Source organism: Petaurus breviceps, unplaced genomic scaffold (genome assembly GCF_028583685.1).
Source record: "Petaurus breviceps papuanus isolate PSGF00001 unplaced genomic scaffold, PetGlider_PUasm1.0 91133, whole genome shotgun sequence".
Lineage (NCBI taxonomy): Eukaryota > Metazoa > Chordata > Mammalia > Diprotodontia > Petauridae > Petaurus > Petaurus breviceps.
Window position 1 is genome coordinate 97,957,887 of NW_027187419.1, and position 22,487 is coordinate 97,980,373.

General features: G+C 37.4%; 1 protein-coding gene across 3 annotated transcripts in view; it reads right to left on the reverse strand.

The window, feature by feature from the left end:
• Positions 1-22,487, reverse strand: part of FASTKD1 (FAST kinase domains 1) — a 54,832-nt gene that overhangs the window by 23,555 nt on the left and 8,790 nt on the right. For 2 of the 3 annotated variants that reach the window (XM_069079780.1, XM_069079779.1), the window contains exons 4-8: positions 15,676-15,744; positions 11,543-11,668; positions 8,988-9,386; positions 2,857-2,967; positions 1,970-2,101 (exon numbers count right to left, since the gene is read on the reverse strand). In XM_069079780.1, the coding sequence (XP_068935881.1) occupies positions 1,970-2,101; positions 2,857-2,967; positions 8,988-9,386; positions 11,543-11,668; positions 15,676-15,744 (837 nt within the window). The remainder of the gene's footprint in view (positions 1-1,969; positions 2,102-2,856; positions 2,968-8,987; positions 9,387-11,542; positions 11,669-15,675; positions 15,745-22,487) is intronic. The other variant, XM_069079781.1, reaches the window with a different exon arrangement.

Here is a 22,487-nt window from a genome sequence, read left to right on the forward strand (position 1 = left end):
GTCCAGAATATCAAGGGAATTAATGAAAAGAAATGCTAGGGATGGTAGATTAGCTATACCAGATTTTAATCTGTACTATAAAGCTTCAGTCCTCAAAACTACTTGGTACTGGCTGAAGAACAGAGTAGTGGATCAATGGAATAGATTGGGTTCACGAGACTAAGTAGTCAATGCTATAGTAATCTACTGTTTGATTAACCCGAAGACCCCAGTTTTGGGGATAAGAATTCACTATATGACAAAAACTGCTGGGAAAATTAGAATATAGTATGGCAGAAACTGGGCATAGACCATTATCTAACACCATATACCAAAATCAAATCTAAATGGGTGCATGATCTAGGCATAAAGGCTGATACTCTAAGCAATCTGGGAAAGCAAGGAATAGTTTACCTGTCAGATTTGTGGAGAGGGGAAGTCTTTATGACTAAACAAGAATTAGAGGGCATTATCAAATGCAATATGGATAATTTTGATTACATTAAATTGAAAAGCTTCTGTACAAACAAAGCCAATGTAACCAGGATTAGGAGGGAAGTGGAAAATTGGGAAAGAATTTTTACAACCTATGTCACTGATAAAGGACTCATTTCTAAAATATACAGAGAATTGAGTCAAATCTATAAGAATACCAGTCATTCATTCTCCAATTGATAAATGGTCAAAGGATATGAACAGGCAGTTTACAGAGGAAGAAATTATTGAGGTACCACATCTCACCAGTCAAATTGGCTAAGATGACAAAACAGGAAAATGACAAATGCTGGAGAGGATGTGGACAAATTGGAACACTAATGCATTGCTTGTGGAGTTGTGAACTGATCCAACCATTCTGGAATGCAACCTGGAATTATGGCCAAAGGGCTATAAATAATTTCATACCCTTTGACCCAGCAATACCACTTCTAGGGTTGTATCCCAAAGAGATCACAGAAGTGGGAAATAGACCCATATATACAAAAATATTTATAGCAGCTTTTTTTGTGGTAGCAAAGAATTGGAAATTAAGGGGGTGCCCATCAATTGGGAAATGGCTGAACAAGTTGTGGTATATGCATGTTATGGAATACTATTGTGCAATAAGAAACGAGGAGCAGATGGACTTCATATTTACCTGGAGAGGCTTATACGATCTGATGCTGAGTGAGAAGAGTAGAGCCAGGAGGAACTTGTACACAATTACAGACACAACATATGTGTGATGACCAACTTTGACAAACTGGACTCTTCTCAGCAATCCAGAGTCATAAGTCAACCCCAAAAGACTCATGATGGAGAGAGATGAACATCCAGAGAAAGAACTGAGTTTGAACCCAGATTGAAGCAAACTACCTGTCCTTTTTCTTGTAACTGTTTGGTTTTGTTTCCTCTTTCCCATTCTTCATTCCATCTGATAAAATCCTTCTTTATAACCTGACTAATGCCTAATGTGAAAGTATTTGCAGATACTATACTTGATTGTATGCTGCCATGGGGGGGGGGGGAAGGGGGGGAGAGAGAAAATTTTAAACTCAAGGAATTGTGGTAATGAATCTTGTAAACTAAAAATAAACAAATTAATAAAGACCAAAAAAAAAAATCAAGATACCAGATCTGCTTGGGAATAAGCCCTGAATTTTTTTGCTAGATGACACCCAAGGCCTGACAAAACACACCAATCACAGAATACTGTCCAGAATAGGTGGGGGGGCTGGAAAGATACCAGTTTGACCCAATATGAATTAGAGCTCAGGGGACCACCTACTCTGATTCCTTCAAAGTGGGAGTAATTATTTCCATATTATTATTTTATAATATTCATAATAAATAATATTATGCCTTAAAGGTCCTCATGGTAGCCATAGTTTTAATCCCAATAGATTCTGCCCTCAAAAGGAGACATCACATTTGAACACAGTTAAACTACCAAAAATTTTGTGGGTGGCTTATCATAATTAAACTAAAACAAGCAGCTTTATATTAAACTCACCTAAGTAGGAGTTTTCTGAGAGTCTTAATAAACTCTGAATTATGAAGATGCAAGTGAATCAAGGCTGTGGTTATCTTTGTCAACTCCACTGGTTTATAAACATGCAAGTATTTGTGTAAGACAGAAGCAATTCTGAAAGCAATGTCAAACAATGATTATTATAATAAATTCTTCATTTTTAGCACCTTACATTAGGCAACCAATAACCAGAAAAGTATCTTGAATTCAGAGCTAATCCCAAACTGATTGTTGCCATTAAACTCATTTCCTCCAGTCAGCAGTTTTTATCAGAGTTACTACTAAACAGCACAATTTATTGCCTTTCCCCCTCTAATCCTAGTCATCTCTGTGATAAAGATGATCAAAAGTAGTTAGGTGACCCCAAAGCAAGCATGATGAGAGAGGAAAGACAAATAGTCAACAACCAGATAACAGAATTGATTCCATTTAATTAACATGAAAAAAACTATATGCCTTCTCTTGTTCTAAATTCTTTCATTTAATTATAGAGATAAATGTGCATGAAAATGTCAAGGTCACAACACTAGTAGATAATTAATGGAAACTCAAAGTCTGTGTGGCCATGAATTCCCTTTAATAGGAACGAATACTTTGAAAATGAGTACCTATGTCTTTTGTTTCTCTACATTCTCCTACATTATCATGTTCTTTTTGGATCTAAAAGCATCTAAAATCAGGAAGTTACAGCATAATTGCTACTGTTATCTACTTTGCAAAAGAAAATTACAAAATAGTCAAAGGACAGTTCTCGACATGGCATGCCTTTGGACATACACAAAGAGTTGTATTAAAGTACACATATTTTTCTTGAAATGGTAGTAAAAGGACAATTCAGTTATAGTATCAGAAATTAAAAAGAAAATTACTTTTCAATCAGATATGAATCTTTGCTATTCATTTCTTCCATTGTGACCACTATGGCTAATGCTTGTTGACTGGTCAGTTCATCTACCATCATTTTGAGAGCTGACATAAGCCTAGAAAACAAAGAAAAAGTTGAAAACATTGAAAAGTTGACAATTCTCCAAAACTGGAAAGGGGAAATTTTTTCAGAAAAAAAGGAAAGAAATAAAACTTTTTCCCAAGAAAAATTTAATGGATAATCTCATCCCTATTGTTTTTATTGATAGAGCTGGAGGAGGATAGGAATCAATCATTATCTCAAAAAGAAAACAACTACAGTATTGTGCAATAGAAATTAAAACTTTTGCATCTTCTCATTTTATAAGTCTCCCTATAAGTCAACTACAATAAAAAGAGATGTTTTGCATTAATAGCTTAAAAACTGAAGAATTAGGCTTAGGATTTTGAAATTGAGTGAAATAAGGGAATTATGCAATGCTATCTGGGTAAGTATAGCAAGTAATTCTACAAAGTATGAACAGATATGCCTATTATACCTGAATATTAATACTTGAATAGAAATCTTAAGTGCTGGAACCACATTCTAATAATATGGAAGGAAACTCAGAATATGAAAATTTTTGGACACCATCCAAGGGACTTAGTTAACAAAATATCAAGATTCCATTTATGTTTTAGGACTTCCTATGAGGCAGTTTCAAAGCATGGGCTTGAAAACATCTGTTCCTGCTCTGTCTTTCATGTGCAATGCTCTCCCTACTTATCTCTGCCTATACCCAAATTCTACCCAGGTCAAGTACCACCTCTTCCAAAAAGGCTTTCTTAACTATTCCAATCTGTATAGATATCCCTTCCTCTGAACTAAGATATTTATTGTCTATGCTATACAATATAATATCTAATTATTCGTTTTACTATTACTGCAAAATTTATTTGCATATTCTTATCTCCCTAACTACACTATAAATTTCCTGAAAGCAGGTACTATATTTTCTAGTTCTCCTATATTCCAAATAATACTTAGCACCATGTTATACAAATAGAGTATTTTAAACAACCAGAGTAGCAGCAACACCAACAAAACCACCCTGTTGAATGAATAGAAGAACTTAAGTATCATTTCATCTAAGAATCACATTCCCACTTCTTGTCTTCTAAGACTAGACTGGCCTCCCTGTTTCAGCTTGATCCACTCTTTCCCAGCATTCAAAGATAAGGAATCCCCCTCCGTCCAAAAAATCCTCCTTGCAAAGCTTAAAAAGGGATGAATGTCTCTCTACTAAGTCAACTCCTGTTACACACTTTTTCCTTAAAATAATTATTATTCAGTGACATACCAATCAAATGATTGAAAAATTATTTTATAGAGCTAAAAAAATAATAACAAAATTTATCTGGAAGAACAAAAGCTCAAGGATATCAAGAGAATCAATGGGGGAGAAAAAGTGAGAAGTGACCTCGCCATACCAGATCTCAAACTGTGTTATAAAGTAGTAATAATCAAGACAATCTGGGACCAACTAAGAAATAGAGTAGTGAATCAGTACAATAGATTACATACAAATCGCATTATAGTGAATGGATATAGTAACTTAGTGTATGATAAACCCAAAGATACAAGCCTTTGGAACAAAAACTCATGATTTGACAAAACCTGTTGGGAAAACTAGAAAACAGAATGAAAACAGAGAGCAAATCTCACATTGCGTACCAAGATAATGTCAAAATGGGTACATGATTTACACATGATACCACAAGAAAATTAATAGAGCATGGCAGGGGGTGGCTAGGTCATACAGTGAATAGAGCACTGGCCCTGGAGTCAGGAGGACCTGAGTTCAAATCCAGACTCAGACATTTAACACTTACTAGCCATATGACCTTGGGCAAGTCACTTAACCCCAATTACCCAGCCTTCCCCCCTCTAAAAAGAAAAATTTTTAAAAAGAGAGCATGGAATAATTTATCAGTCAAATTTATGAATAAGGGAAGAATTTAGGACACGAGAAGATAAAGACAGATTACAAAATATAAAATAGATAATTGTGATTATATAAAATTGAAAAATTTTTGCACAAACAAAACCAACGCAAAACCAAAATTATAAGAAAAGTAGAAAACTGGGAAAATATTTTTGTAACAAGTATCTCTGACAAAGGCCTCATTTATCAATATAGAGAACTGAGTCAAATTTATAAAAATACAAGATAGTTTTTAGACAAAGAAATCAAAGCTATCTATAGTCATGTGAAAAAAAATGTTTCAAATCACAACTGATTAGAGAAATGCAAAGTAAAACAACTCTGAGGTTACCACCTCGTACCTATCACATTTGCTAATATGACAGAAAAGAAAAATGTTGGATGCTAGAGGGGATGTGGGAAAACTAGGGCACTAATGCACTACGGGTGGAGTGTGAAATGATCCGACCATTCTAGAGTGTAATTTGAAACTATGCCAAAAGGACTATAAAACTTTTGCATACCCTTCAATCCAGCAATCCCACTGCTAGGTCTATATCCCAAAGACATTCAGGAAAAAATAGAAAAGGACCTATTTGTACAAAAATATTTATAGCAGCTCTTTCTGTAGTGGTTAAGGCTTGGAAATCAAAGGGATGCCCAACAATTGGGGAATGGCTAAACAAACTATGGTATATGATTGTGATAGAATATTATTGTGCTACAAAAAAAATGACAAGCAGGATAATTTCAGAAAAACCTGGAAAGACTTACATGAATTGATGCAATGTCCAGGAGGACATTGTGAACAGAACCAGAAGAACATGGTACACAAGAACAGGAATATTGTTCCATAAAGCACCATGAATGACAATTATTCTCAGCAATACAATGATCCAAGACAACCCCAAAGGACTCATGATGAAGCATACTATCCGTCTCTAGAGAAAGAACTGGTATTTGAATACGGACTGAAACGTGCTATTTGTCACTTTCTTTCTCTCATTTTTCTTCTTTTACAAAATGGCTAATATGGAAATGTTTTGCATAATTGCACACAGATAACCCACAACTGATTGTTTACTGTCTCGGGGAGGAGGGATAGAATTTTGAACTCAAAACTTTAAATAAAAATGTTCAAAAATTTTAAAAAGTAGCATGTAGTTTCAATGCAATAGTTAAGAAATTATATGTTCATTAGTATTGTAGGAAAAGCACTGTACTGGAATTTAGAAGACTGGGACTTGAATGATGGCTTGACTATCTGTGTAAGCAAGGATGATTATAGGTGAACTTTAAACCTCTCTCTGATTTAGTTTTCTTGTCTTTAAGATAAGGCAGCTAGACTGGATGATTCTTATTCTCTCAATGGTCTAAACTCTATGATTTATCCCTATATATGTATATCATTAATTATATTAATTATATCAGTGTATATATTAAACAAAACTGCAAATAAAACTAAAATTTAAAATAAAATAATTATAAAAACTTAATAATATTCTCAAATACCAATAAACTATACAACTGAATCCCCACCAAAAAATATAAAATTCAAACTATCTACAATTTTAAAGAAAAATGATAAAAGCAGTAAACTAACTAGAAAATAGCAATAACTTATTTGTTCTGAACTATGACTTTATATTCACTCAATAATCTAAAAAATGTATTGCAACATTAATGAAACGTTTTAATTTAATTTTTTTTTATTTGTCTTCCTGTCAATATTGCTATCTATTTCAGTGTTTGGCCAATAAGTAACTCTTGCCTGTAGGGGGCAGAAACCAAATTTAGTTCATATATGCCTATCATGCCTCACACACAGAAACACAACAAATGCTTGTGAAAACAGTAAAAACCACTGTTTAATGCTGAGTATGATAAGATAATTGAAAATGTACAATTTCCAGGACTCAAAGGTCTTGTGTCTGAGGGTAAGTCCAGAATTATGTTCATGAAAGAGAAAAGAGGACCATATATTTAGGGTTGGAAAGACCTTAAAGTTTATCTATTCCATACTCTTCCTTTTAAAGATGAAATAATGAAGCCTGGGGGCCTTGATTTCCCTAGGTGTGACGAACCTGAGTCCTCGAGGCCACATATTGCCCCCTAGGTTCTCAAGTGCGGCCCTTTGACTAAATCCAAACTTCCCAGGACAAATCCTTTTAATGAAAGAATTTTTTTTTGTCAATAAAAGCAAAGTATATTTTAAAACTATTCTAGCACATTCTTTTTTATAGGAATGTCAGAGGACAGTGAAATGGAGTATTTAATATGGGAGAAGAAAACTTGGGGAAAAATTTGAGTAGTACTTTGAAAGAGAGAGTTGAGGTGAGATGGGAATGATTCGTTGTTTTAACTTTCAGTTTCTTTACCTTGAATCATGCTCTGTGGTGGTCAAGGACTGTCCCCAGGGTTCTACAGTGGTCTGGCTTATGCCACATGTCCACACACATAGGAGCAAGAGTCATAAGGCAGCCTGGGGCTCCTCTGCTGAATGGTCTTGCTGGGCTTGTTCTAGGTTCCTAGCCCTGGACTATGAGATTATGGTTCCAAGAAGCAGCAGCACTTTCAGTGGCCAAACTCTGGTAAAACTGTTTTGGCAGCTGGTCTAAACAAGAGAGTACCCGATGGGCCTCAAAACCTTCAGTGAGTTAGTGTGGTGTCTACCCCAAGGATGGAAAGACTTGCCTGGTGGAACAGGTAAATGTGAATAACTTGTTCCACAGGCCATGAAAGTGGGGGAAACAGGTGTCACGGAGCACTCAGGGTTTAGTTAGACATAAAAGAGGCCAAAGTCAGCCACTGCATCCTGAGTCATCACCAGTTGTCTTGACTTGTCTTGCCACTGGAATCAAACGACTCTCAGAGTTCTGTGATGAGGTAAGTGATGAGGCAGCAGGAACAGATGCACTGGGAACTGTAGTCACAACCCTGCACATAGGCGGCCCAGGAGGTAGGGTTGTCTTCACACTGGACAGTGTGGCAGCAGTGGGATTTGGCAGCCCCCTGAATGTCTGACCAGCCTTTTTAAGGACTTCACTGCTTACCCCCTTAATATAAAGATCTGTTCTGTGAAGTATGGATTCAGTCAAAGGGACACACTTGAGGCCCTAGAGGCCACAGGTTCCCCACCCCTGCAAGGTCACACAAGTCACTACTTGAACCAAGATTTAACCTCACGTCCTCTGACTCCACATCCGGCATTCTTTCCACTGTACCATGTTATCTTCTCAATGGAGACCAGGAGAACCCATTTACCTTTTTACATATCCATAGACACAAACTAAATTCTCATGGTCCCCAGGAAGGCCCAAGATGGAAGAAGAAATCAAAGAGTGATTTTTCAGAGATGATCCCAAGATTAAACCCAAGATACGCAAGCCCAGAGTTTCAATTCCAAGCCATTTTGAGGTCTATGTGGCTAAAGCTGAAGCTCTGGATTTATATAAACTAGGATCGAGGTTGGGGACTCCACCCACATCAGGCTTTGACTTGTGCTGCTCATCCAGGTTCTCTTACAAGAACACAAGAATCTGGCTGCTATTAAGGTCTCCACAAAAAAAGCCAAACTGGCCCTCATTTCCCATGCATGCATTCTAGATAACAAAACATCAAAAATAGGCTATATTTAATCCAACAGGAAATACAGAGGACTCTCACCCAAGCCCACTAATAGACATGGCAACAGGGCTTCATCTTTCCAAAAAACCTGAACAATCAACTAGTATAAAGTACTGCTCTGCGGGTGAGGGCCACCCCAACATAAAGAAAGGAACCAGAGTTTCTAGCTTTGTAATAATACCCTTTCTCCTGTGAACTCAACTACCCCAGAGACCTTCAGACATAGCATAGAAAGTGTCCATTCAGGGAAAAATATTCCTTTGATATTTTCCATGGCATATTTGTCAATCTCTCTACATCCTTGCAGAGGCAGTATTTGGCCGATACTTACTTAATAGTTAACAGCCATAGTCTACAGATAAGCAATGGAGAAAGGTGTTTGAAAAGTATATTTCTATAGTTACAAAAAACCCAGAATTGCTTTCTGCTCACCTCTGCAACATAACTGGGCATATTGCTTGCTCTGTCAAACAGGGGAGAAACTTGAATTTTAAATCTCCATATTTCCCCAGAGAAAGAAGTAAATCATCTTCAGATGGACTTACCATTTCTCTTCTGTTGGTCTAGCCAAAGGTCCCAAGGCAACAAATAATTTTACAAAGGAAGCAGGATCACAGTAAACAGCAGTCATTTTAGAGAGCTTCTCTCTGGCTAATACTTGAAATGGAAAATTACTAAACTGAAGAGACTTGTACAATGAAAGAATAAAACTGAGGGTATCCAAATTCAGATGAGCAATATTGCTGATGAATACACAATTGCACTTTTCTAATAATGGGTAATAATTATATCGAGTATTTTGGAGAAATCGCAATATTCTTATTGAAGTATTAAACTGGGAATGGTCCATTGTGTCTGAGAGAAGTTCTGCTTTGTTCACAAGTCGTTCACAAAAATTCTGTGAGATAACAGAACCTATATTCACCATCAAGACTGACAATGTCCTAAAAAGTAAAGAGATTTTTAAGCATTATACATTATTTTAAGAATCACAATCATTTCTTTAAAAAGAATGATAAAATTTGAAGAAAAATGGGAAAAATATCATAGACATAACATAATGGAATGGTCATGTGCAAAGAAAAAAAACAACATAAAATCAAATCCAAGATAAGAAAAGTTGAAATGATACTTTATTGGGTTCTTAAAACCCTCAATTTTTTTTCCTCTGCATTTCTGTGACTGCAGTTGCTATTTATGTATCCCCAATATTAACATTTCAGTAATCAGGAATAAACTGGTGCTAACTGCTTACCAAAGTGAAGTAAAATATTCCCATTTTAGTGTGTTTAAAAGTGGTTTTCTCACTAACTAAAAAGTAACAAAAGGTATACCAATACCTTCAATGTCATTATGTTCACTTTTTAGAACACACTGGCATAAGCATGAGGTAGTACCCAACATGAAGTGGTGTTGGTTTTATTTTTATTATTATTATTGTTGTTATTAGGCATAATAACAACAGCAGCTAGCATTTATATAGTGCTTTAAAGTCTGCAAAGCATTTTATGTATGTTTACTCATTTGATCCTCACAACAACTCTGTGAGCTAAGTGCTGTTATTATCCTCATTTTACATAAGAGAAACTAAGGCAGACAGAGGTGAAGTGACTTGCCAAGGGTCACGTAACTAGGAAGTATCTGAGGCTGGATTCAAACACAGGTCTTCTTGACTCCAAGTTCAGTGCTGTGTCATTGAGCTACCTAGTTTCCCCACAGAGGAATGTGCCACAGCACTGGGAAAAGGATGCTGGCTGCCTAGTCAGAAAGACCTGGGTTCAGATTCTTCCCTAACACTTCTTAGTTGTGTGGGTTGCTATCAGGCAAGTCAATTACTACCTCTGAGTCTCAGTTTCCTTATCTGTAAAATGGATGTGTCGCATCAACCTCACAGGGTTACTGAGTACCCCACATGAGATACTTTTGTTGTATAATATTTCACAAATTTTAAAGAGCTACATAAAGGTCAGTTGTTTTAATAAAAAACTATTTTCTATAATATAAATTTTTTTTTTTAATTCCATCAACACAGGCATGTGCTAGTTACAAAACCAAGACCTCAGAAACCTGGGCAACACTTTTAAAATATTAATTTCAATAGGTCCAGAAATGAAAAAAATCTCATCATTATGGATTGGGTTAAGTAGGATAGGGAGGCGAGTTATTTTTTAAAAAAAGGTAACTGATAAGATCAGTTATATTTGAGGTGATCATCATAAAAAATGAGTGAGAAGGCTGAGGGTAGGTCAGAATAAGTATCTGTTGTTAACAACTGCACAAAATCTAAAGGAAAAAGTCTGGAAAAAAAAAACCTAATGACATCAGGATTTGGTACTTCCCTTTCTTTAGTTACAATGATATTAAATGAATGAAAGCTGATTACTACTCTTAAGCTCTTAATAATCATTTCCATGGTCGTCCCTTTTCCAATCTCTCTCTTATCAGAATAAACTACAACTCTGTCATTTACTTTCCAAAAGTTAAGAATAGTTAACAATGTGAGTCAAAAACTGTTCATTTAAGCTACTCCCCCTTCATTCTTTAATTCTTGGCTTGGTGCTCATTGCCATGCTAAAAATCACTTCCGTCTTCCTCTCAAATACTTACTCTTCCCGTGGCCTCAATATCCTCAAACCTCCCTCTAGTTTTCCTATTGCTTATCAAAACTGGAACAAAGAAAGCTGAGCATTTTCAGTACAGTCTTTTTAGTCTATTATAAAAATAGAAGAGAGAAAGTTTACTAGACCAAACATTCTAGAAAGGCAAGGAACAGTGTCATCCCACATATTCTTCACAGTTCCCACAATGCTTAGAATAGTTAATGGTAGACCCAACTTAATAATACTTGTTAAAGTGGAAGGACAGGAAGTTGAAGGAAGTTCAAGTACCTTTCAGGGTCTACTTTTTAATTAACAGAAAAGTCACACCAGTTAACAAAATTAACAACTCTCCTTTGCCAATTTTAAAAAGAACTATATCCAGATGGAGAAAATTAGAAAGATACAATCTGATGGTAAATTATATACATCCTTGGCTTCATAAGACTTATTTCAATCTCTTTGGATTTGGCTGGATTGAATTCCACTGTTACCATCTTTACCTTAAGTCTTGCACAGAATCCAAGTTCCTGTTTAAAATGTCAGCTATTTTTCCCATTAAAGGACTTAAAAACATATGTTGATCCCCTAGGCAGCTGGAGAATTTTGACAGTACTTTAAGGTCAAACCTATTGTATGAAACACACAAGAAATAACATTAATAATAACTTTTATATAAAGTAGAAAATCCAATACTTAGCAAATACAAATCAATCACTTTTGCTCATCAACTACTAACTTCTACATTTTTTAATTAGGACAATTTCAATTAGTGGTTATGTGTTAAGAAGGAAAATAAATTCATCTAAAATATCCCAAATTTGCAGTTATGTAAGTTTTTCATTTGCTATGATATTAATAGAAAATCCAAACTCCTTACTGTTTTAGGAGCACACAATAACCTATTCTATCACACCACAGTCACATATTCAATTATTTAAACGGATCTCTGACCTCAATGGTGGGATACTGTATTATTATAGAAAAGTCTATTTTTGTAGGACAAGCTGTATTTATTCAATCACAAGAGGAATGCTGCCTAGTAACATTTTAAAGCAGAAGTTCTCAAAGTGTGGTCCACAGACTGAAGACCTGAAAATTCCATCCAATGGGCTATGATTGGTTGTTTTTTATTTAGTTCCATAAGTGTCTGAATTGAATTGACTTGGCTGCCACAAAGAAAGATGAAATCTCTCTGGTCTTTTATAAACAATGCCAACTTTCCTGTATGTGTAGGATAAGCTGAGGCCCTTTCAGTGGGTGGATGAGACCAACATTCTTTTCTTTTTTGCTTTTTGGGGGGCAATCAGGGGGCTAAGTGACTTGCCCAAGGTCACACAGCTAGTTTTTTGTGTTAAGTGTCTAAGGCCGGATTTGAACTCAGGTCCTCCTGACTCCAGGGCTGGTGCTCTATTCATTGTGCCACCTAGCCGCCCCCCAACATTATTTTCATAATAATACTGACATGTTTTAATTTTTAATATAGTAAATACTGACAGATATAGCCCACATAAACAAAAATTTTGGGGTCTTCAGTAAAGAGTACAAAGGAATTCTGAGACCCAAAAGTCTGGAAGTCACTACTTTAATGTATGTACCAATAGAAAAAGTCATTTTTTAAAGGTGGCTTTAAAAAATGTTTGCTTCTCAAACACAGCATGTATGTGTTTACTAACTAGTTATCAGCTAGTATTTTTATATAGCACTTTAATATGCAAAGAGCTTTATGCTATCTCATTTGAGATAAAGACTGACATCATTAGACATTTGCACAAGGCCAAGAATATTTGATATTTTAGGTTATTATTTAGTATTACTTTGGAGAAAAAAATGTCCTGACACAAGAACAAAATACCATGGCAGAACACGGTCATTACATTATATGCTATTGTGAAAGGCAGGAAAAAAAAAAAGGAAGAACAGGGATGCCTGTCTTCAAAATTCTCTTCTACAGAGTTTTCTTACTTTTCCCAAAAACATCTTCAATGAAAGGCAGCATGATGTAGTAGAAAGAATCATGGATTGGGGGTCAGGGGAACTGCATCTGAATCCTGGCTTGGTTCTGCTTACTACCTGTGTGACCTTTGGAAGGTCCCAAACTCTCTAAGAATCATTTTCCTGTAAGATGAAAGCCTTTATGGCCCCTTCTAGCATTGACTCTGAGATCCTATGGCTGTTTCTAACAATGGCAGTAATCTCTCAGCACCATTTAAAATATTTTATGTGACTGCTACCTTACTAACACTGTGGACTACAATGACTTTCTTCTCACCTTGTAACCACTAGTCCACCTTGTTTGCACTAAATGTTTGGATAGTATTTAAAGGAAGAGTAAATCTGTGCGGGGGTGCTTAGGAAGTAGGTTACTCCAAAATCTGGAAATTAATTCTTCATTGTGACCTTATCCTCATCAAATGGCAGTTCTGCAGCTATTCCATCAGACTACAATCTAAGAATCCTACCATCACCAATTCAGAGATAAAAGGGACCTCAGAGGCCTTCCATTCCAACCCTCTTCATACCATCTTTAACGTTTGACTTTAACTAGAATTCCAAGCACAATAGCCTCAAATGATATTGTAACAAGACCCAACATCCTATACAATGTCTGTGGCAGGAACCAACTAAACCCAGTGCAAAAGTGGAGTCTGAAATAACACTAGGGAACAGCAAGATGGTTTTTTTAAAAATTCCTAGGCATTAAAGAAGCTTGGGGCAAATTCTATAAAAATATGTAAGTAGAATGGCTTTTATTATCCTTGGGCAAAGTAATAGTTCTGAGATATTTCACTGATGAGACAAAAGAATGCTATAAATCTGCAAAACTTTTATCTATTCATAATCCATCCCACTCCACCCCCACTAAAGTACTACTCCAATATCCTAATTCACACATTTTAAATTAGTACTACTCCAATTTGAGCATTCCCCCACCCACATAGAAGTACTATCTCACCATAACAAAAAGGTAACTCTGGGTCCTCAGAAGCTGTCACAACCAAACTGAAAGGGTTTCAAGAATGGATCTAGAGTGACCAAAGCACAGGACCTGGTGTCAGGAAGACCTGAGTTCAAATCTGACCTCAGACACTTACTAACTGTAAAAGTATGGGCAAGTCACTAAGTTGCTGTCTGACTCAGTTTCTTCATCTGTAAAGAAAAAACTATCTCCAAGAGTTGTTGTGACGATAAAATGAAACATTTATTAAAAGTCCTTGGGGCAGCTAGGTGGTAGAGTAAGTAGATCACCAGCCCTGGAGTCAGGAGGACCTGAGTTCAAATCCGGCTTCAGACACTTAATACAAAAACTAGCCGTGTGACCTTGGGCAAGTCACTTAACCCCCAATTGCCCTCCCAAAAAGGCAAAAAAAAAAAGGCCTCTGCAGACTTTAAGGTAAGAGGTAAATATTAGCTATTGTTATTGTTATTTCACCTGAGGACAGTCAAGTTAAGCTTGGAAAGGCTCATTATCAGGGGGTTGGTCACCAGTGACCTTTTTGATTTTCAGTCATAGCTGCTCATAAAGATGAAGAGGAGGGAGGATCCACCACTATGAAATTCTTAATTGATTCTGGAAGCTTTAAGCTCAGCAAGGGGTCAGTCAACTGTGATACCTTAGAAAACTCTAGGACAATGAAACTGTTCTAATCACCAGACATTGTGTTTTATGGGGAGCTGTATCACTGCTACAAACAAGAACCCCTAGTATGGCCTTATTCTGCTTAAAGGAAAGAACCTGATTCTCCCATACCTATCAGGGGAAAAACTGGCAGACATCCCTAAAATAGATCAGTTTCATAACCACTGGAAAATTGTTCAGAAGACAGACAAAGCTTAGAAATAAGTTCTCTGGAAGCTGAGAAATGATTCCACATCATAATTTGATAAGTGTTTTTCATCCATGGCAGTCAGTGTCTTAATATGCTATTTGAGATGTCAAAGCTATGCTTAGAATCACAGAATGTGAAAGTTGAGAATCAGAGGGCTTTAGAGCTAGAAGGGACTCTGGAGGTTGTCTATTCTCTACCCCTAATTTTACAGATGAAGAAACTAAGGCTGATGGAAGTGAACTGACTTGCCCAAGGTCACAGAGTCAATGGCAGACTGGTATGGTCAAACCTTCTAACTCTTGTTCCTGTTTTATTTCCACTATAGCATGGTAAATAATATGGCTTAGTTAATTCCATTGGTCAGTAAAATGTTCTGCCTTTTAAATGACCACTGAACCAGATGAAGGGATACACTCAGATCTTTCTAGTAAGAGCCATTCATACCATGGCCTCCATGTTTTTATACAGGACATCCATCTTAACTGGTACTGGAAGCATGCTCAGTAAACCAAGCAAGTCAATTTGGACAATAAGCCCTTTTGAAAGAGCTCAAGCACATTTTGGATACCCAAGTCCTTGGACTGCCAGCCAAACCTGTTCCTTCTGTACTTGTAGTAGTCACTACTCCAGAAAAGCATGCCTGTATTTCTAGAATTGGGACATACCAGCCAACTGTAAAATTCACATTAAGCCTTGTTTCTGGCCCCTCAATCCTATGACATGCATTCCTCCTCCCCTCCCTAAAGGGCCCAGGCCAGGATGAACAAGACAGGCTCTCCTCCATGGAAACTACCCACAATACTTGCCTTTCTGCCCTCCTCCATGCTTCCATAACCAGGTGCTCAACTAAAGAATCATGGGCCTCAACAGTAAACCTTTGTGATTAAAAGAGAAAATATATTAGTGGCTCAAAGAGACAAAATAAAACTGAGCAAGTTATTTTTTTTTACATAATTAGCTCCCATCCTTTATTACCCAGTACCTTCCTCCTCTGCTCATTCAATGATGCCCAATAAAGATCTATAGAGGCAGTATGGTAAGAGCTGGTGCTGCAGTCAGGAAAACAGATTCAATTCTTACCTTTGATGATGGGTGTTCTGGTAAATGTTTAAGGAAGATAGGGGGAAAGCAACATACACATAAATTTAATTTTTATCTGCCTTGTAAAGTTTAAAATGCCCAAATTTTAGTTACTACTGTAATATTACTTGTCCCTACCTTTACACATTTATCTCACAGCTTTTGCCGAGGATACTAAAATATGTGAATGAAACATGTCATACTCTGGAAACTTCATATGTGCTTTCCAAGGATGTATTAAGTCATAAAAGTGAGGGCTTATATTCCTTTGAATACCATAATAAATTTAGGGGGGGAAAGTCTATTCTTCAACTTGCTTCCTTGAACTAAATTAAATTAATTCCAAGTATTTATTAACTATGTGTGAAGAAAAGGAAAGGTGAGATCCCACAGACTAAAATTGTACCAGCAAAGTTAGCCTAGGACAAACAAAAAGCTCCTAAAAATTAAAACTTACAGACACAAAGACAAACAATTCCAATGAGAAGTCAAAGAGAAAGCTGTTTAAACAGTAAGTCAACAAGTATTTATTAAGCCAGGCACTGTGCTAAACAGACACTAAGAAAGACAGACTCAGTCCCTACTCTCGGAGACTTCACAGTCTAATGGGAGAGCGAACTCATCAAGTAACTCAGTTTTGTGGGGGTTTTTTGGAGGCAGAAGGCAAGGCAACTGGGGTTAAGTGACTTGCCCAAGGTAACACAGCTAGTGTGTCAATTTCTAAAGCCACATTTTAATTCCAGTCCTACTGACTCCAGGGATGCTGCTCTATTCACTGCGCCACCTAGCTGACCCCAAGTAACTCAGTTTTAAGTAGGTGTGTACAAAGATGGAAAAAACGATAAGTAGTTGATGGTTTAATACAAGAGTGTGACATGGCCCTGGAAAAACAGGGTTTGGAGTGAAACTCAGAATGGGCTGAGGCTCAGGAAAAAAGCTAAGGACATCAAAAAGGGGGGAGCTGGAAGGACAGGGAGAAAGGGTAGGAAGGATTGCTATATCTGAGAAAAGAGGAGTTTCAAAGAAGAGACAGGACAGCTGTTCAGGGTGTACAGGACTATGTTAACTGATGACAGAAAGACAAGCCTTATTTTGCTGTCCTTAATGAGTTTATGCACAGATGTGGTGGGCACATTGGCATAAAGCCTTGCCCCATATAAGTTATGCTAGTTTTTCTTTAAAAGGTATCGAAGTTATCCTCAAAATTTAATTAACTCAGGGCACTAAATCTTGTGCTGCTGACTTCCTGGTTGCCTCATAACAAAAACCAGCCAGAACTCTTCCCTCAGGTTTCTGACCTTACACTACCATGGGTAACCCAGAGGGAAGGAAGCAGTGCTTACCTTAATAATGGCTAGTGTGTTCTTTTTGATGCTGGGAATGTCCCCTCTTATAATAAAAACTTTTGTTTTGTAGATGGATGGGTTTCTTATTCATTTCATTCCAACCTGGAATCTGAGGTACCCACCTAACTTGAGCCCCTTATAACAGCTATCATTTATATAATGCCTACTATATGCCAAGCACTGTGCTAAGCACAAATATATCTCCTTTGAACACTCACTTTATGGACCACTACATCAGGCCCAAGTGAAACACAATCCTGCCTACCGAAATAACAAGGGAATATGATTACAGAACCATCTTTGTGGATGGCTTAGCCAACCACAAAAGATGAATGCCATTTTTTACTCTACCAAAATTCTGAAAAAAAAAGGGAGTAGTCTACATAATACAAAAAGACAACATGGTTCTTCAAGAATAGGTTATGCTAGACTAACCTCATTTCCTTTTTGGATAGGATCATTTGCTTGACTGATATGGGTAACTGTAGATACAAATTAGTTAGATTTTAATAAAACATTTGACAGAGACTCTCATGCTATTCTTGTGAGAAATATGAAGAGATGAGGGCCAGATGATAATATAATTAAATCAATGTAGAACTACTTCTATGGCCAGACCCAAAGAGTAGTAACTGATGGTTCAATGTCAGCTTGGAAAGAAGTTTGCCAAGGAAGGTCCTGGGATTTGTGCTTGACTTTGAGATGTTTCATGTTTATCCATGGAAAAGAACAAAAGCATAGGTAGCATGCTTATCAAATCTGTAGATAGGAGAAAGATAAGACACTGAGAATAGAGAAAAAAGCCCAAAAGATGCCAGCAGGTTAAAACATAAAGCTGGGGTGCAGAGTCAAGATGGCGGAGAAGAAAAAAGACTTTTGCAGGGCTCTGGCTTCCACCTCCCCCAATTCATGTAAAAGGGGACTCTGAACAAATTTTGGAACTACAGAACCCACAAAATGACACAGAAAAGCTAACCTCCCACTGAGGACAGCCCAACAGGCCAGCAGGAATCGGCCAGCACAGTGCTCTGGGAGGCAAGGTTTTAGCCCCAGGGCGGGCCTGACCAACCACTGGCTAGAGGAACTCCAGATCACCAGCAGCTCTGGCCGGTTCCAGAATTATCAACACATATATGCTAAGCACAAAGTGAGAGGTCAGTGCAGTGTGGACTTTGGGATCCAATAGTTGGGAGTGGGTCGGCCTCTTCCCCCAGGGCGAGAAGCCACTGAGGAGCCACAGCACAGCCACCAGCACATGGCAGCTTCAGCTATTGGCCTGCAGAGTGTAAGGGGACCAAGCGACCAGTCTGAGGGGTAATCGCTCTTGCTTTAACCTACTTGGATCTGGATTGCAGTCTAGGGTGGAGGTCCTGGGGTGTATGACCAGTTTGCCAGAGCGTGTGGAGGCTTCAGAGAGGGCACTCAACTAATACCTCTGGCAGCTGAAAAAACCCCAGCGTTTGGAACGAAGCTCCCCTGTCTGGTGGCAGAGTCTTAATGTGGCAAAAAGCCCAGGGGTCAAGTAATTGAGTGGAGACATGACCAGTCAAAGGAAGCAAAGCAAACAGAAGAATCCAACATTAGATACCCATTTTGGGGACAAAAAGGATCAAAGCATGGAAGGAGGAAGACAGTGAAGTTAGAACTCCTGAACCAAAAGCTTCCAAGAAAAATATGAGCTGGTTACAGGACCTTAAGAAGCAGATAAGAGAAGTGGAGGAAAAATTGGGAAGAGAAATGAGAACGATGCAAGAAAATTATGAAATGAGAGTCAACAGCCTGACTGAGGAAAATAACACCTTAAAAAATAGACGAACTCAAATGGCAAAAGAGTCTGAAAAAGGCAATGAGGAGAAGAATGCCTTAAAAAGCCAAATTTGCCAGATGGAAAAAAAATTTCAAAAACTCAAAGAGGAGAATTATTCCTTCAGAATTAGATTGGAGCAAGTGACTTTATGAGAAATCAAGATGCTGTTAAACAGATCCAAACAAATGAAAGAATAGAAGGCAATGTGAAATATCTCACTGGAAAAACCACTGACATGGAAAACAGATACAGGAGAGATAATTTAAAAATTATTGGACTACCTGAAAACCATGATCAAAAAAGAACCTAGAAATCATCCTCCAAGGAATTCTCAAGGAAACCTGCCCTGATGTTTTAGAACCAGAGGGCAAAATAGAGCTTGCAAGAATCTACTTATCACCTCCTAAAAAAGATCCCAAAAAGAAAACTCCTAGGAATATTATAGCCAGGTTCCAAAATCCCCAGATTAAGGAGAGAATATTACAAGCAGCCAGGAAGAAACAATTTAAATATTGTAGAAACACAATCAGGATAACTCAGGATCTGGCAGCTTCTACACTGAGGGATCAAAGGGCTTGGAATATGATATTCTGGAGGGCAAAGGAGCTGGGATTAAAACTAAGAATCATCTACCCAGCAAAACTGAGTATCATGTTTCAGGGGAAAATATGGTCATTCAGTGGAATAGAGGACTTTCAAGCATTCTTGATGAAAAAACCAGAGTTGAATAGAAAATTTGACATTCAGATACAAGAAGCAAAAGAAGCATGAGAAGGTAAACAGGGAAAAGAAATCATAAGGAACTTATCAAAGTTGAACTATTAACATTCCTACATGGAAAAACGTTAATTTTAATTGATGAAACTTTTCTCAGTATGAAAACAGTTGAAGGGAATAGAAATATATATAGATATATATGTCTACATCAGAGGGTATATGGGCTTATGAGTATATATGTGAATGTGTGTATATATGTTTACAGGCATACATAGATAGAGGGCACAGGACCAATTTAACAGGAAGGGATAATACTTAAAAGGTGAAATTAAGAGGTGAGAGGGGAATATAATGAGAGGAGATAGGGAGAGATGGAATGGAGTTAAACTATGTCATATAGAAGAGACAAGGGAAAATGGTTACAACAGAGGGGAAGAATAGGAAGGCAAAAGGGAATGAGTCAACCTTATTCTTATTGAATTTGTCTCAGGGAGGGAATAACATACCCACTAAATAGGGTATTTCGCCCTACAGGAGAGAAGGGGGGAAGGGGATGAAAGGGGGGATGATGGAAGGGAGGACAGGCTGGGGGGAGGGAAATTGTAAGTAAAAAGTACCCACTTTTGAAAAGGGACAGGATCAAAGTAGAGAATAAAACAAGTGGGAGGTGGGATAGGATGGAGGGAAATATAGTCAGTCTTTTACAATATATCTACTATGGTAATGTTTTGCATTAATTACACATGTACAACCTATACTGAATTGCTTATCTTCCCAGTAAGGGTGGGTGACAAGGGAGGAAGAGAAATGAATCTGGAATCCAAAGTTTTAAAAACATAAAACCAAATCTAATATGATTTGTAAAGTTCTATATGTGGGTTAAAGAAATCCCTTCCAAGGGGTGGCTAGGTGGTGCAGTGCATAGAGCACCGGCCCTGGAGTCAGGAGGACCTGAGTTCAAATCTGGCCTCAGACACTTAACACAAAAAGTAGCTGTGTGACCTTGGGCAAGGCACTTAACCCCAATTGCCCTCCAACAGCAAAAAAAAAAAAAAAAAAAAGAACAAAGAAATTACCTTCCTAAAAACAAGATGGAGGAAACATAGTTAAATTTAGCTCTTCTGAATCTGAGCCAAATGAGAAGCTGCAACACAGAAAGTTAATTTGGTCTCAGACTGCATTTAGATAGACTTAACATCTAGCAGAAGGAAGATGTAATTTCTCTGTCTGCTACCTTGGTTAGACAACATCTGAAATATGAAGAATCCCATATTTTGTGAAAGACACTGGCAAACTCAAAGCACCAAGAGGCCAACAAGATTGGTGCCACTACAGCTAGATGGTGCAGTACATAGAGTGCTGGGCCTAGAGTCACAAAGACCCAAGTTCAAATCCTACCTCAGATACTTACTAGCTATATGAACTTGGGCAAATCACTTAACCTCTGTTTGCCTCATTTTCCTCAAAAGCAGTGTAATAATAACACACAGTTCTTGTAAGGATAAAATTTAATACTTGTAGCCTGGCACATAGCAGATACTTAATAAATAAATGCATGTTTTCTTCTTTTCTTATGATAATACTATATGATAGTCAGCTAAAAAAAATGTAGAGATGTTTAGTTAACTGAAAATTGGGGAGAGGTGAGTTAGGAAGAAGACATGAAAATCTAAAATTAAATATATGAGTATCTTTCTTTCTATATGTAGGTACTAACCACATCCAATAAAAACCTTTGCCATCAAATTAGTTAAACTATTAAGTAAAAGGGGGTTTTGTTTTTTCTACCTTTCTCAACAGGGGTGGGAAGAGGTAAGAGGGAAAAAAGGTAGATCCTCATGAAAAGAAAAGAAAATTTAATTTTTAAAGAAGATAAACTATGAAGTTTGCTGTAATAATACAGCCTTATTAACCACCAATCCATAGGCACTGATTAAATACCTACCATAAGACAGACACTATATCAAGTGCTAGACACAGAAGGGGGAAAGATGAAACAACCTTTGCCCTCAAGGAGCTTATATTATTATATTAGGGGAGACAACATAGAGACATAAACTGATACAAAAGAAATTCAAGTAGATATAATTTTGTAAGAGGAGGGAGCTGAGGAGGGAGGGAGGGATCAAAAAAGGCCTCCTGTTGGGGTAGGGGGCAGGAACTTCATATATACTTTAGGTAAAACTGGTTTCACAAATATTAGCCCATTCTCAGGACAACCCCGTGAAATAGTTAAGGCTGGCATTATTATCCTAAGCCCTTTAAGAAAAACCAGAAAGCTGAACTGGATGGAAGCAGCAAAGTCAAGGTTCATACACTGGTCTTCTCCCTCCTTGTTCAGAGGTCATTTTACTCTACCATGTTTCATATCTACCTTTGGGCATTAAGCAGTTGTTTGTTTGGGCATTAAGCAGTTGTTCAAAGGAAAAGAGGGGGTCTATGAATGCAAAATGCTGCTTACAATGTTAGATATGGTCAGTTACCATGTCTCTTGGCTTTGTCTAAGTGTTTTCCTTTGCACTCTCTTAGGGATATTTGGGTGGGGGAAGGATATCAAGAATGAAAGGTATGAATTAAACTTTAAAAACTTTAGAGTCATTTTGATTTGCATTTCTCTGATTAAAAAAACTGGGGGGGGGGGGGCAGGGTTAGATGGCTCAGTGAATAC